The sequence below is a fragment of the Larus michahellis genome, chromosome 7, assembly GCF_964199755.1.
Source record: "Larus michahellis chromosome 7, bLarMic1.1, whole genome shotgun sequence".
In the NCBI taxonomy this organism is placed as follows: domain Eukaryota; kingdom Metazoa; phylum Chordata; class Aves; order Charadriiformes; family Laridae; genus Larus; species Larus michahellis.
The window spans coordinates 12,408,318-12,424,074 of NC_133902.1; the positions used below are offsets into that span (position 1 = coordinate 12,408,318).

General features: G+C 51.7%; 1 protein-coding gene across 6 annotated transcripts in view; it reads left to right on the plus strand.

Annotated features, from left to right (window-relative positions):
* Positions 1-12,950, plus strand: part of MTMR4 (myotubularin related protein 4) — a 61,343-nt gene extending 48,393 nt beyond the window's left edge. For 4 of the 6 annotated variants that reach the window (XM_074593862.1, XM_074593864.1, XM_074593863.1 and 1 more), the window contains 11 exons: positions 2,749-2,945; positions 3,199-3,327; positions 3,626-3,737; positions 4,198-4,393; positions 4,870-5,055; positions 5,858-6,028; positions 6,139-6,305; positions 6,672-7,914; positions 9,170-9,280; positions 9,577-9,665; positions 10,693-12,950. In XM_074593862.1, coding sequence (XP_074449963.1) covers positions 2,749-2,945; positions 3,199-3,327; positions 3,626-3,737; positions 4,198-4,393; positions 4,870-5,055; positions 5,858-6,028; positions 6,139-6,305; positions 6,672-7,914; positions 9,170-9,280; positions 9,577-9,665; positions 10,693-10,870 — 2,779 coding nt within the window. In that variant the 3' untranslated portion in view covers positions 10,871-12,950. The remainder of the gene's footprint in view (positions 1-2,748; positions 2,946-3,198; positions 3,328-3,625; positions 3,738-4,197; positions 4,394-4,869; positions 5,056-5,857; positions 6,029-6,138; positions 6,306-6,671; positions 7,915-9,169; positions 9,281-9,576; positions 9,666-10,692) is intronic. The other 2 variants (XM_074593865.1, XM_074593866.1) reach the window with 1 other exon arrangement.
* Positions 12,951-15,757: the final 2,807 nt, after the last annotated feature.

The following is a 15,757-nucleotide window of genomic DNA, read 5'->3' on the forward strand; positions in this document are numbered from 1 at the left end:
GCTTCAAGGCATTTTCTTGGTGTGCTGCCTTACAGCGAATGACATGGACAGGCCCTGTCAGCCCCTGTGGCACAGCAGAGCCCCTCCTAGGGTGGCAGCATGTGAGATACCTTCAAGAGTGCTTCTAATAGCCCTCGCTAAAAACTAAACAGCCCCGGAGTAGTGGGATGAGGCTTGTGCTGGTGTGCTCTAGAATCTACAGCGTTACGTCCCCCGCTTTGCCACCAGGGCAACTTTTTCAGAGGTGTTGACCTACAAATAAGAAGAAAATACTTGGATGTGGTTTGTCAGGAGCTTTATCTATGTCTGTCTTCTTACTCCAGCTCATCTTCAGAGAGGTGCTGCATGAGTGAGGGTGGGACAGGGAGGGGCAAGCACTGGTAGGGTGAAGAGCTGAGGTCCAGTTTATCATCCTGTCTCCAAGGAGGGCCAGGAACCAGGAGTAGCATCTCAGGGAAGTATAGCAGGAGTTCTGCCCTGGTGCATCTTTGGAGCAGCTGGTACCTTAGATGTTCTACAATGGATGTGCAGGAGAATATATGATTTTTTGCTTCCCAGTCACTTGCTAGGCCTGCCTTCCATGAATTTAATGTGTTCTGGAACCAGTTTATACTTCCCCTTTGCACTGTGGCATTGAGTCCACCCTCTGTTATGTTTGCTGTCCAAAAAAGACTTCTTGCTGTTCTTAAACTTATGGCAGGACCATTCCAATGCTCATTTGTCTTTGTCTTGGGGAAAAACAAGACTAATCTTCCAAACTCACTTCTCTTATATCATTCATGACCTTTTATGCCTCTTATCCATTCTTGTTGTTCTGCCATGGTGGAGAGTTGTTTCCTACTGAAGTTGTCCCTGTAGCAAAGCTCTCCTGTACCTCTGGTTGCCCTTGCCACCCTCCTCCGGAGGTCCGGGTACCACACTGTCCTTTTTGAGATGGATTAATGAGAAATTTTTGTCATTTTGGAGACGGGTAAGATGTGATGCCATAATATGTTCTGTCTTCTGTTCCAAATAACTACTAGCACATTCTTAAACTTCTTGCTTCTCTTGAGCGTGGAGCTGAGGCTTTTTGAGAGCTTCACGGTGACTTCAAAGTCTTCAAGATTTGGCGGCCGGTTTGTACTGAACGGCTCCATGTCAATAGCTGGAGTTACGTTTTGATCATCTCTAAATACTTCTCATTTATTAATACTAAATTTCATACTCTATTTTTATCACCCAGTGTCACGAGATCCTTGGCAACTTTTTCCAGACAGCCGCAGACTCTCCTGGATAATTCTGTGTCACCAGCGACTTTGTCACCAAATGGCCCATTCCCTTTCCAGGTTGTTTGTGAATGACCTGACTGGTGTGTTCATGTGAAAAATGAACGCTTCTTCCTACTTCAGGCCTTGTGCCAGGCGGCAGTGAGCAACAGCCAGCGGAGGGTTCACATTTTAGGGGTTGTTAATAAACACCAGCTCAGGCCTCCACCCAGAAACCAACCGGTCTGATGCCGAGTGAGCTAATCTTTCTAACTGACAAGTGATAAATGAAATGGTTGAACAACTGGTACGTACTTTAAGGGAAGGAAAAAAGAAAAGAAAGAAAATGGGAGAACAGAACAGTATTAAAATAAAAAACTGTTACTGTCACGAAGTACAATCATAATTTGAAGTTCTCCTCTCTGTTTTAATCTACAAATATTTACATATCTCTATACATATAGTATTTTATATTTTTATTTACAATAATATGTAAAGATATATTATAAAAATAGTTTAGTAGAGCAATGGCTGGAACACCTGGCAGCCTCCCCCTTGCTGCAGAAACTCCCCATTTGTTTCGCTGGCAGTCGAGCCCCGTGGGAGGCACAGCCCTCCATCCTGGAGGAGAATCACAGAATGGTTTGGGTTGGAAGGGACCTTGAAGCCCACCCAGTGCCACCCCCTGCCCTGGGCAGGGACACCTTCCACCAGCCCAGGTTGCTCCAAGCCCCGTCCAACCTGGCCTTGAACCCCTCCAGGGATGGGGCAGCCACAGCTTCTCTGGGCAACCTGGGCCAGGGGCTCACCACTCTCACAGCAAAGAGTTTCTTCCTCACGTCTCATCTAAATCTCCCCTCTTTCAGTGTAAAACTGCCCTCCCCTCGTCTCATGGCTCCCCTCCCTGATCCAGAGTCCCTCCCCAGCTTTCCTGGAGCCCCTTTAGGGACTGGAGGGGGCTGGAAGGTCTCCCCCTGGAGCCTTTTCTCCAGGCTGAACCCCCCCAGCTCTCTCAGCCTGCCCTCACAGCAGAGGGGCTCCAGCCCTCCCAGGATCTCCGGGGCCTCCTCTGGCCCCTCTCCAACAGCTCCATGTCCTTCTTAGTTGGGGCCTCTGGAGTTGGACACAGTGATGACCTGGGAGCTGCAGCTGACCCCGGAGCTGCCACCATCCGCTGGTACTGGCGGTTCCTGACGGCCACTCCTGCAACCTGCTCCTCCGCAGTCTCGTTTTGCCAGCTGTTCCAGCCCCATTAGCCACTCCTGTGCTGCTCACAGCCATCTTTGTTCCTCACCGCCGTGATGCGAGTGACAGCCATGGCTCTGCTGGTGTTATGAATAATCGTTATTTGAAATGCCCTGCCTTGTTTCACCACTTGGGTGCCAGAGTAAATGCCGTAGATGAAGCAGTGAGGAGGTTGCACAGGTGCTGCCTGTAGGTGAAGCCTCCTGGGGTTATTCCTCACCTCTCTGTGGGCTTCATTAGGCTCTTGCTTCCTTTGCAGACACGTGCGCAATGGGGCGGTGATTGCACGCTGCAGCCAGCCTGAAATCAGCTGGTGGGGCTGGCGAAACGCTGATGACGAGTATCTTGTGACATCTATTGCCAAAGCCTGTGCCTTGAACCCTGGAGTAAAGGTACCTGGTGGCATGCCGCACAACGGGAGCAGCGACGGCAGCGAGGCCTGCGATGCCGACTTCGGTGAGACAGCTCGCTCCCTTCCCCTCTCTCCTAAACGTGCAAATTATTCAGCGCTTCCTACACCTAAATATTGCTGTGACAACGCAAGGTTTAAACCTGGTCTTCAGATGCATCAGCTGGGCCCTGTCACACCTTGACTGCGGTGTGTGGGACGGGTCTCTGGGCTCGTACGCGGCTGGTGTTGGGTGGCACTGGAGGCCTCTCGTAGGAGGGAGGGAGATGCTGGGAGCTCAGTCCGTGTCTGTCTCTGCAGACTCGTCCCTCACCGCATGTTCAGGTGTGGAGAACGCAGGAACTCCTCAGAAGCTGCTGATTCTTGATGCCAGGTCCTACACTGCGGCTGTGGCCAACAGAGCGAAGGGAGGCGGCTGCGAATGTGAAGGTACAGAGGGCTGAGCACATCCCAGAACGTCTTCGTCTTGGACCTGCTCTGTCAAGTGGGTCCTAGAGTGCAGTTGAGGGGGCGCAGCATTTTGCTACTCAGTTTCTGGGAGCACGTTCCCCTTCTTGCTCTTGTAAAGTCCATTATTCTGATATATTGCTGCTGACCCACAAGGCTTTTGTACAAAAACTGCCTGGAGACCAGAGATGGTGCTGTGAGGGGCCGGCTAAAGCGCGTGGAGGCAGTTGCTGCAGTGGCAGCAGCTCTCTCTGAGTGTTTTTGTCTCTGTTGTGTTCAGAGTATTATCCAAACTGTGAAGTCGTGTTCATGGGCATGGCCAACATCCACTCCATCCGCAACAGCTTCCAGTACCTGCGTGCGGTCTGCAGCCAGGTGCCAGACCCCAGCAAGTAAGTGACTGTTCTCTTGGTGAGTTTGACGCCACGTCTGTTAATGTCCTGGGGTTTTTTTTTCCTCCTTCTTCCTTTTTCCCATCCCAGGTTTCTACCTCAGAAAAAGGGGGGTTAAGAAAGTGCTCGCGGTGCTCGAATGCTGCTTGTTTTGATGCCTGGTAATCCAGAAGGGTTTGCAGCACTGCCATAGTGTCACTTGCTGTGTGTCCTCTGAGGGTTCCTGACATGTAGCCGTATGTGGGAAAAATTGACGTTAGGCGTTGGATTCTTTGCACTTATTCCCAGGCTGGCTGGCTCCTTTTGAACGTGTTTTAGAAAAGACTGATTTCCATTGAGGACTCAAAAAAGACTTTGGTTAAAATATATTTGGGGGGTGGTTTTGGTTTTGGTTGTGGTTTTTTTTTTTTTTCACTGGAGAGCTAAGCAACCATTTTCTTGCTTTTTGCGCCCCTCGTAGCTGGCTTTCAGCCCTGGAGAGTACCAAGTGGCTGCAGCACCTCTCTGTGATGCTGAAGGCAGCGGTGCTGGTCTCCAATGCGGTTGACAGAGAAGGGCGCCCGGTGCTGGTTCATTGCTCCGATGGCTGGGACAGGACTCCGCAGATTGTAGCGCTGGCAAAGATTCTTCTGGACCCTTACTACAGGACCATGGAGGTACCAGTTGTGCTGTGCTGCTAGTTCCTGGCTGTTAAAAGGCAGCTTTTGGCTTGGAGTCTATGGAGAAAGGAGCAGGATCGCATTTGGTGATAAGCATTGTGGCATTTCAGAGCTACTGTCGTGGGTGTCGGGTTTTTCCATGTTCTGTTCTCGCCTGGTTTTGGTGAACTCCTCTGCCCGGCTTGGAGAAGTACTGTGGTAAATAACCTCTTGTGTTTAAGGTTTAGCTGCTTCCCTACTCTTAATTGTGCATCTTCTCCAAGCTGTTTCTTTTCTAGAAATAACAGCTGCTTGTGTTTGGAAACCTCTGACGTGCAGGTAGCTTTGCTCCCAAACCAAGCACTGCTGCACCCTCCTTTCCCTTCAGGAGTCCTGGGTTTGCCTGGCACTGCTGGCAGATGGGGCTCGGCTTGTCCTGCTACGTGCATACAGCAAAGTGTCTGTAATTAGGTTTTTTTTTCTTTTATTCACAGGGCTTCCAGGTGCTTGTGGAATCAGATTGGTTGGATTTTGGTCACAAGTTCGGGGATCGCTGTGGTCACCAGGAGAAGGTGGAAGATCAGAATGAGCAGTGCCCAGTTTTTCTCCAGTGGCTGGATGCCGTTCATCAGCTTCTGAAGCAATTTCCTTGCCTCTTCGAATTTAACGAAGCTTTTTTGGTAAGAAGTACACATGCAAGCATCTCTTTATCCCTCGCCAGTTGTGAGCAGAGGCAGAAGAAAGGCCGTGATATTTTACAGTGTTGTAGTTGAAAGAAAAAAAAACAACAACTGAATTCTTTAAAAACGGGGAAGTGTCAGAGTAGTGCTTGGGCTCTCTGCTGGCATTCTTGACATTCCTTCACTGTGTGGGTCCAGCCCTGCCCTTCAGTTGCGGTATTTTGACCTGGTTCTGTGTGTGCGTGTGTGTGTGATGCTTTTGCTAGCCTCTGTTTAGCTGCCTGCAATTTCCTCCTCCTCCCAGCGGGTACTGCAGGCCCGGAGTACCGAGCAGATTGCACAGCGATGAAGGGTTTATATTCTCTGGTTTCTTTGCATCACTCCTTCTCCGGGTCCCTTTCTAGCCCAGTGAATTCAGATACCATCAGCAGCACTGTTTTGATTAAAAGCCTGATTGTGATATCTTGGAGCAATATGACTCTGAAGCATTTTAAAAAAATAAATTAGGGAAAAGATAGCTATTAAGCTCTCTCTTATCAAACAATACAGGTTAGGGCCATAGAGGGATGGGTATGGTATCAGTTATGAGTATGGTATTAGTTGGCTGCTGCTTTCACTTTAAGTGATTCCTGTTGCTGTCCCCTGGCTGTCCTGCCCTGTGTGGCAGACGGGACAGCAATCAGGTCACCAGGTGGGTAGGAAGTGCGTGAGCCATCCCAGCGGAGCAGAAGACGTTTCCCCTGTAGACAGGAGACACCGTTTCCCAATGGCCCTGACAGTTGTTCCCCCTCTAATGCTGCAGGTGAAGCTGGTACAGCACACGTATTCCTGCCTCTACGGGACCTTCCTGGGGAACAGCCCCTGCGAGCGAGAGATGCACAACATCTACAAGCGTACCTGCTCTGTGTGGTCCCTCCTGCGGGCTGGCAATAAGAACTTCCACAATCTTCTCTATATGCCAGGTTCGGAGCAGGTCAGTAGAGCTCCTGGCCCAGCTTTCCAGGCTTTCCGCCTGTCGGGTACCAGGGACTGGGTAGGGAGAGGTTGGAGGGGTTTCGTTTTGCATTCATCTCTCATTGTCAGTGGTTGTTGCAGGTGCTGCACCCAGTGTGCCACGTGCGAGCGCTGCACGTCTGGACAGCAGTGTATCTCCCAGCTTCCTCGCCCCATCCCCTGGGACAGGATGATATGGATATTTACCTGCCCCCTGGATCTCAGAGCCAGGAGTTCAGTGGCAGATGTCTGGACAGGTAAGAGCCTAGAATCCCCAATCCTGGGTTGCCTCCTCCCCGCAGGCCTTCTTTCCCTCCTTGCTCATTGTAGTTCCTCTGCTTTACCTGTTGTTCTCATCTTTCCTGTGGAGAGCAAGAGCTCTGTAGTGTTGTCCCAGCCACTTAGAGAAGAACGTGTACGGCTCCCTGCTGCACCTAGAAAGGCAGACTGCGAAGGCCACGCTATAGTGGTGTGCGTTTCAGCTCCTGCTGCTGCACTGCCCCTCCCCACCCACACCATCATCTGTAATTAGGAATATTTCCTGTCTCTCATTTCAGTTTCAACTGAATTGAGGAAAGTTTCAGGAGTTTTTGGTTTGCGATTTGTTTGCTTTTGGGTTCTAGATTACCAAAGACAAGATCTATGGATGACCTGCTCTCAGCCTGCGACTCCAGCAGCCCGCTGACCCGTACCTCTAGTGATCCCAACCTGAATAACCACTGCCAGGACGTCCGGGTGGGGCTGGAAGCCCGGCACGCTGCCGCTGAGGGAGCTGAGCTGCACTTGGGCGAAGGCAGCGCAGTGGCTGCGGGAGAGACACGGCAGGTGGAGGAGCAAGAGGAAAACGCTCCACTGCAAGCCAGCAGCGCTTGTAGCAGCCGTGCTGAGCACGAAGGGCACAGCAGGCAACTGAGCAGCTGGGCTTCTGTGCCAGCGGGCAGTGTCTCTCTGGAGGCAGAAAAGGGAAACGGAACACACATGGAGGAAGTGGATGGTACGTCTCCAGCTCCAAATCCTTCCGGACAGGAAAATGTTGACAAGGTTTCCAGCAGTTCCGGAAAGCAGTTACAAACCGGTCCCCAGGAACTTCTGAAGGCTACTGGCATGGTGTCCAATGGAGGAGGCTGCCCCAAGAGAAACACCTGCCAAGACATTCCTAGCCAGGAGGCCCTGGCACCAAGCACCCCTTGTCAGGACATCCCAGGCCCTGCCCCGGGCATCCCCTGCCCAGATGAAGACAGCAGCAAAGGTGATGCTGGAAGGAATGTGCCCTGCGAGGAGCCTGGCCGACTGGGGAGAGTCCCGCTAGAGCAGTGGCACAAGCCTATTTCCCAGAGCCAAAGCAGCGAGTTCTCCTTCCTGGGGTCCAACTGGGACAGTTTTCAAGGAATGGTGACATCGCTCCCGAACGGGGAGCCTGCGCCCAGACACCTCCTCTCCTACGGCTGCTGCAGCAAGAGGTTGAGCAGCAAAGCACTGCGGGTGCCAGGCCTGTGCCTCAGTGGCCAGTGGGCTGCCAGAGAAGGTGCGAAACCCTCAGCCTGCTCTGGCCACGTCAGCACGCATTTTGCAGGCCCCGTGGGGAAGCCCAGCCGTTCGTGGCTACCCTACCACCTGAAACAAGCGTCTGGTCCCAAGCACGTGCCGCCAAAATGTCCTTCTCCTGTGCCTCCTCTCTACCTGGACGACGACGGGCTCCCCTTCCCCACGGACGTGATTCAGCACCGGCTGCGGCAGATCGAGGCCAGCTACAAGCAGGAGGTGGAGCAGCTGCGCAGGCAGGTGCGGGAGCTGCAGCTGCGCCTGGACATCCGCCACTTCTGCGCCCCTCCGGCCGAGCCGCCCATGGACTACGAGGATGACTTTGTAAGTAACTGCCTCTCACGCCCCGACAGAGTGTATCCTCAGCAAGTTCACTGATGATACCAAACTGGGAGGGGTGGCTGACACTCCAGAGGGCCGTGCTGCCATCCAGCGTGACCTGGACAGGCTGAAGAGCTGGGCAGAGAAGAACCTAATGAGGTTCAACAAAAGCAAGTGCAAGGTCCTGCACCTGGGGAGGAAGAATGCTAAGCACCAGTATAGGTTAGGGGTGGACCTGCTGGGAAGTAGTTCTGAGGAGAAGGATCTGGGGGTCCTGGTAGACAGTAAATTATCCATGAGCCAACAATGTGCCCTTGTCGCCAAAAAGGCCAATGGAATCCTGGGCTGCATAGGGAAGAGTGTGGCCAGTAGGTCGAAGGAGATCATTCTCCCCCTCTACTCTGCACTGGTGAGGCCACAACTGGAATACTGCGTCCAGTTTTGGGCTCCCCAGTTCAAGAGGGACAGGGAACTGCTGGAGCAGGTCCAGCGAAGGGCAACTAAGATGACTGAGGGACTGGAGCATCTCCCTTATGAGGAAAGGCTGAAAGAGCTGGGACTCTTTAGCCTGGAGAAGAGAAGGCTGAGGGGAGACCTTATTATGGCATACAAGTATCTAAAGGGTGGGCTGAAGGAGGATGGTGCCAGACTCTTTTCATTGGTTCCCAGTGACAGGACGAGGGGCGATGGGCACAAGTTAGATCATAGGAAGTTCCGTTCAAATACGCAGAAAAACTTCTTTACCCTCAGGGTGACAGAGGACTGGAACAGGCTGCCCAGGGAGGTTGTGGAGTCCCCTTCTCTGGAGATTTTCAAGGCTCGCCTGGATGCAGTCCTGAGTGATGTGCTCTAGGCAATCCTGCTTTAGCAGGGGAGTTGGACTAGATGATCTCTAGAGGTTCCTTCCAACTCTGAAGATTCTGTGATTCTGTGACTCTGGCGGTGCGGTGGTCCCTGCGTCCCCCCGACCCGCAGCTCTTGCTCTCTTACCTTTGGAGTGGGTGGTTAAGATTGTTCCTGTGTTTCCTCAGCCCTTTCCCCTCCTGTCCACATGCGGTGTCCTCCTGCCACCCAAAGGTATCCCTGCTTCTTGAGGGCCAAGCAACAGCTCCTACACGGTCATGAGCGCTTCACCCCCTTGCGTGGGGAGCTGTGGAGCCACCCACGTGCCCCTCAGAAGCACCCAGTGTGGCCAGGGCAGGGAATGCCCTTGACCCTGCGATGGAGGCAGATCTGTTGACTTTGTCTCTTTTTGCAGACATGTCTGAAGGAATCGGACGGCAGCGACACTGAGGATTTCTGTTCCGATCATAGCGAAGATTGTTTGTCAGAAGCGAGCTGGGAGCCTGTTGATAAGAAGGAGACTGAGGTACGTGTCCTGTTACAGCAGCTGTAATGCAGCAGGAGAGAATGTTTCTTTGCAGCTAACTTTGGTGGTTACGGCAGCAGAGAGTGGGCTGGAAGCAAGGCAGAGAGCAGCCACCCTAGTCCTTTAACGCATTCTCTGCTGCTGCTGTGCCCGGTAGAAGGGGGACCTGTGGGGTGGGCTTGCTCTGGGCTGGCCTGTGGTGGTCCAAAGCCACATCTCCACCTGCGCTGGTGTCTTGAGACCTGGCCATTGTCGTGTTCAAACTTAAAGCTGATGAGGATTGGTGTCTGCCCTAGGTCACACGGTGGGTTCCGGACCACATGGCCTCGCATTGTTTTAACTGTGATTGTGAATTCTGGCTGGCCAAACGGAGGCATCACTGCAGGTAAACAATAGTATCGCTGTTCCACTCTTCTCAGCCTGTTTCTCACCAAATGCCTGTCTGTGATGTTTGTTCCCTCCAGCTCCTAAGGAGAAAGTTTTAGGTCTTTCCTTTATTTGCCAGGCCTCATAAATTCCCTGCAGATTCCCATTCTGACCATGAGCCAGCAATCTGCCCTCGTGGCAGAGAAGGCCAATGGCATCCTGGGGTGCATCAAGAAGAGTGTGGCCAGCAGGTGGAGGGAGGTCATCCTCCCCCTCTGCTCTGCCCTGGGGAGGCCGCACCTGGAGCACTGTGTCCAGTTCTGGGCTCCCCGGTTCAAGAAGGACAGGGAACTGCTGGAGAGGGGACAGCAAAGGGCTACCAAGATGCTGAGGGGACTGGAACACCTCTCTTATGGAGAAAGTCTGAGGGATTTGGGTCTCTTCAGTCTGGAAAAAAGACGACTGAGGGGGGAATCTCATCAACGCTTATAAATACTGAAAGGGTGGGTGTCAGGAGGATGGGGCCAGGCTCTTTCAGTGGTGCCCGGGGACAGGACAAGAGGTAACGGGCACAAACCTGAACATAGGAAGTTCCACCTAAACATGAGGAGGAACGTCTTTGCTGTGAGGGTGTCAGAGCCCTGGCACAGGCTGCCCAGAGAGGTGGTGGAGTCTCCGTCTCTGGAGACATTCCAAACCCGCCTGGAGACGTTCCTGTGCCACCTGCTCTGGGTGACCCTGCTCTGGCAGGGGGTTGGATGGGATGATCTCCAGAGGTCCCTTCCAACCCTATGATTCTATGATTCTACATTGTTCTTGTTTCTATTTTTCCAAGGCCTTTGATCCTTAATGCCCATTAGTCCCTTTTCCGTGCCAGGCAGCTTGCAGTGGAGAGCACAGTGCTTTAAGAATATACTTTAAGGAACATGTTGACGAGCCCTAAGTAAGGCTGGTACTTCGCCCCTGAACTGGACCCTTTGCACTGGCTGAAGTTTTGCTGCCGTGTTCCCAGCTCTCTGTTTACCGGTTTTCTTGCTCTTTGACAGGAACTGTGGGAATGTGTTTTGCGCTGGTTGCTGCCACCTGAAGTTGCCCATCCCTGATCAGCAGTTGTACGACCCTGTCCTCGTTTGTAACTCCTGTTATGACCACATCCAAGTGTCTCGTGCCAGGGAGCTCATGAGCCAACATCTGAAGAAACCCATTGCCACAGCTTCCAGCTGAATGCCAGACAAAGGACCTGTCGAAGCCCAGCCTTTTCTCTCGTGGGTTTGAAGGGTGACTCTGCCTCCACTGTAATTGTGAAGGCCGTTGGTGCAACACTTGAACACCAAGCTTGAATGCGCTGTCTTCAGCAGTCTTACTGTCAGTCCGGAGCAGAGGAGCTCAGATTAGAGTATGGTGTGTGTGTCCCCACTCTGGTACCGGTGGGCCCGTACATTTAGTCTGACGACCTAGGGCTACAGAGGGGATTGCGACCTCTTTCTTTTGTGGGCTGGAAAGCAATGTTTTCACAGATATTGCCTGTGCAAAGTACCCCCAAAGCAATAGAAAGGCATGTTTAGAACCATCTCCCCCTACCAAGGCAGGCTGCTGTACGAGACGGAAGCGGGCAGACTCCGGGTGGTGCCGTGTGCTTTGGAAGGGCCTCAGCCTGGAGCAGTTCTGTAGATTCTCTTTCCATGAGTGTGATTTGCGATCAGCTTGGTGAACAAGACTCATTAGCCATCACTAATTGATTTCTTTTTTTTTTTTTTTTTCTCTTGAGCGTTGAAGAGAAGTTCATTCTGGCTGAAAACGGGCCAAGCAGCTTTTGCCCGTTTTCACGCTCCGCTAGAATTGGTGAACGCACTTGACTCTGCCCCTGCCCACCCCCGTACTGCAGGGCCAGGGGAGATCGGCTTTTTCACTTCTGCTCTGCCCGTCTGCTTTGTCTGCGGTAGTGTCACGGCCTGGTGCTAGCACAGGAGTGGCACCCTGATCCTCTCCTGGCATGGAAACAGAACTTGCCGTCCTGTGTTGCTCCTCCTCCCCTTTTCCACCCTCAGCTCTCCACTTCCTACTGCTCTTTATTATCCTGAAAACTTGATACCTTGAGGGTATAGGCCATAACGTGTTGTTTTACCTCCTGGAATGTGCTGTCTGGTGTATGTGAGGGTTTCAGTCCAAATGCTGCTATATATTTCTGTGCACTTAATGTAACCCGAAGAAGGGAGAATGAAGCATCGATACCAAAACGGGGGTGGGGAAGGACACTGGCTGACAGAGACACTATGGTCTGTGCTTTTCACTTTAGGATGTATAACCAAGCTACAGCGATAAACACGGCACGTTCAGTGGTGGAAACAATCTCTCTGACTCGCCCCAGCGCTACCTAAAATGCCTCTCGAATTTGACTTCTTTTTTTGTCTCCTGTACAGCGGTCAAAGTTCAGAGTTGCCAACTTGTAATTGCCTCTTTAAACTAGAGAGCAGGAATCCCAACTCATTCTAAGGAAAAGGAACTGGGTTTAGAAAGAAAGAAAGGTTTAGAAAGAAAGTGGGCTTTGGGTGGGCTTTTAAAACCCTGGATCCCTTGGGGGAGTATCCATCCTGCCTCCTTTCTAAGAAATCTGTGACTATTAATGAGGAAGAAGGGTTTGGAAGTGGGGCATTTCTTTGCAGAAATGCAGGTTTTCTCTCCAGCTAACTGAACACAGCTGGTGTATTCTGCACCTCCTGAGACCTGTGAGGACATTTGGTTTGCTAATAAGGCAAAGTACTTGACACTGTTTGGTCTCCCCAGTTTTTTGCTAACGGTTTGTCATCTCCGTCGGAGGGAACGGAACAATGACCCTTTCCTGCACTGTGGTATGTCAGCCTCTGGTGTTGTGAATCCCAATAGTGCGAGCAAAGCTAGCATCATCGGAAGACCCTGTACTTACTTGGACTCTGCTTCTTTTCCATACTGGGAACAACCAATATGGCTTTGGGAAGAGAAGGCACCTTGCTTCAGATTCTCCCCTGCCTTGTACCTTGCAGTCATTGCCCGACATGGAAGAGTGACCCTTGGGCTGGCAGAAGAAACTGGATCCACTCCTGTTTTCCACGTGTTGGAGTGACTGCAAGCAATAAGGAAGCCAGAAACTAGGTACTCCTGGCCCTTCCGTTCAGGCCACTAGTTCAAACTGCTTTTAGCTCTTGTGAGTTTCAGCGTCACAATGTGCTGGCCAAAAAAAACTCTAAAATCAGTTCGATAGCATTGTGACAAACAAAATGTGCTGTACAACTCAATACAGTCGAAATAAAATCTCTATATTAGTGCTGCTGTGTTTGGACCCATTCTTTCGTTTGTGGTGAATTCTTGCACGATGTTTCCCAGGCTGCTGTCACTTGCTGCCTTTTCCCTTGATTAAGGAATGTTAGGAATTTAATATCCCTTCTCACAAATAAGAGTCAAGGGGAGGACGCAACTCTGAGGCCCTCTGCTCTCTTCCGAACAAACCTGCAGCTGCCCAGCATTCCAGCCCCTTCCAGCCTCTCCCACAATGACTCGGTGAGAAATTTTTCTTTTCCAAGAAATTTTTTGGCAGGATTCACTAGCTCTTCACCAACAGGCTTCTACCGCTTTTCCCTGGTGGGTTGTGTGTTGTGTTCCCCTGTGCAGGACGGCAGATGGGGACTGTTGTGCCCGGTCGGCTCGGTGCGCCAAGGGCAACGCAGGTCAGTTACAGTTTCTGGTGGAGCTGGAGAGAATCTTCTGGAAAGCCTGTCCGCAATTTAAAGCATCCAGGGATCTTGGAATTGAGCCGATCACTGGTAAACTGCTCCCGTGGTTCAGGTCAGTGTTCATGTCAGACAGGTAGTACCTAAACGCTTTGTATTGGAAATGTTCAGAGCAAGATCGCTTGTCGCATTTAGAAATTAACCATTGCTCCTGAAGCAGCCACACGAAAGAAGATCCTCGTTGGAGGCGATGGTGCTGAATATTCATCGTGAACAAATTTTTTACAGAAAGGACGGTCTACTGATTAACTTCCAGGCTCTGGTTTTAACTGTTCCGATGTCATGTTGGCAGGCGGTGGAGGGCGAGCTGCTGGGGCTGTTCGGTGACGCTTTGGCTTCCCAGCGCCAGCCGGGTCCGCGCTTCGGCAGCATTTCCCCCACTGCATTCCAAACTGAATAGAGGCCTTTTGCCGAGACACTTGTGACTTGCGATGTCAGGCTGGTCACGCCAGCAAAGCGTGCTTAAAAATCATGATTATTGAGCACAGAACAAAGCATTATCACTTAAAGAATATAAACCCATAATTTGCCAAGACGTTCAGCATGAGGTAATCTATATGTGTGCTGAAATGTGTCTAAACCTCGCACAAACAGTGAGATCAAAGCCTTCCACTATCAGTGCACTAACTGCCATGAATTCTTAGCAAATTAACAACCGGAACTGCTTATGATGTACCATAATATCTCATCGGCCACTGAACAAAATAAACAGAGATTTAGGTGTAGTGAGAAGCCTGGTCAAGCTTGCAACAGTTGGTATCGTTCAGCTGCTAAGCCATTAATGGTAAAACTGCGGGGGGTGTGAAGGGACATGTCGAGCCTTGAGGGAGAAGGAGAGGGAGAGGAGCGCCGTGTGGCCTTGGGAGCCTGCGAGTCCTGAGCTGGGAAGGGCTCGGAGCAGGAGACGGGGGCGAGGCGGATGCAGGCTTTCGGAGGCGGCCTTCGAGGGTGTCCGTCTATTCCGTTTTCAGTGTAAGAAAGAAATAGGATATTTCTCTCCACAAAACGTTAGACTTCTGTGAAAGTGAACTCCAGGCATTGCCATTTGTTCGTGGTACGTGGGGCAGCTCTGTGTCTCTCAAGTTAAAACCGATCTGTCAGATTGACCCTGGGTACACTGGGGCCTGCATGCAGCATCTTTTGTTTAAAATCATAATTTAAAAAAAAAATGCAGCAAAGGAGCACCCAACTTCAGCCTCACAAAGTTTAGGCCAGTCATGCAACTCGACTCTCCCATGCAAGCGTAGTTTTTCCTGACGCGTTTGCAGGCAATTCTTACTGAAGGCCCAGTCCCTTCTACGTCCCCGTGCCCCCTCTGCGCTGAGAAGCTGGGTGCTGCCTGGCCCCACCGGAGAAGAGCGGAGTGCTCGGGAGAGGAGACAGCAGCGTCAGGGTAAGCACTGGGAGGGGGATTTGCAAGCGCTGTGCTCCTGGGACAAAGTATTCACCATTGCCATGCCACTGCTCTTTGTGGCTATAGGTTGTAAAGTACTCACTGTCACCTGCTAACGAAGCAGTCCCGTTCAAGAACAAGCTAGGAAACTTGAGATAGTAGCAAAGAACAATGTCTCCTCACTCATAGTCAGAAAAAGATGCAGATTTCTTTTCGTGCAGATTTGCAGAAAGACAAAAAGTGAAGCCATGCATGTGGCTTAACAGGTCCAGGGTGTGCACTGTGCGGAGCGTCTTCCTTTCGAATGCAGGGTAAGTAAAGTATTCCCTAAAACAGGTGACTCCAGTGGTATTGAAAGACGGGAGGCGTGCAGCGTCACTGACTTGTAACAGGTGAGCATTTGAAGAGGAACAACTGTAATAGAGACAGCAGAGGCAGCAGCGGTGCTGCCGGACCCACAGCTGGGTGTGAAGGAAACCTGGGCCGCGGGGAGGAGAGAACCCATGCCGCCGGGCGGGTTGTGCTCCTCACCTTGCTTCGGAGCCAGAGCATCGCAGTTTGGGGAAGAAAGAGTGAATGCTGTAGGTCAGTGTGGGGCGGGCAGGGTGAGCGAAGGCTGGAGGGGGAGAGGGAAGCATGAGAAGAGAGGCAGAGGGAACAGCAGCAAGGCTGGTTGAAAGGGATGGGCACTTTTTCAGCTGACAGCGTTACCTGTCAAGCCTGTGCAGTCCAACAGCTTTCGACTGAGCTACACCATTTCTTGCCAAAAAGCATTTCAGTGTTATTGTTGCGTTCCAAGCGAGAGGAAACTTCCCGTGTTCCCCAGAACACGTTGTTCCGGAGAGCCCCTGCATGAAGTCCAAAGCACGAAGGGTTCGGAGGCTGATCTGCCAGGAGAGCTGAAGGGACCGTTACCTCGCTTCTCATCGTTAGCCTGGCGTGGCGTGGCGAGTG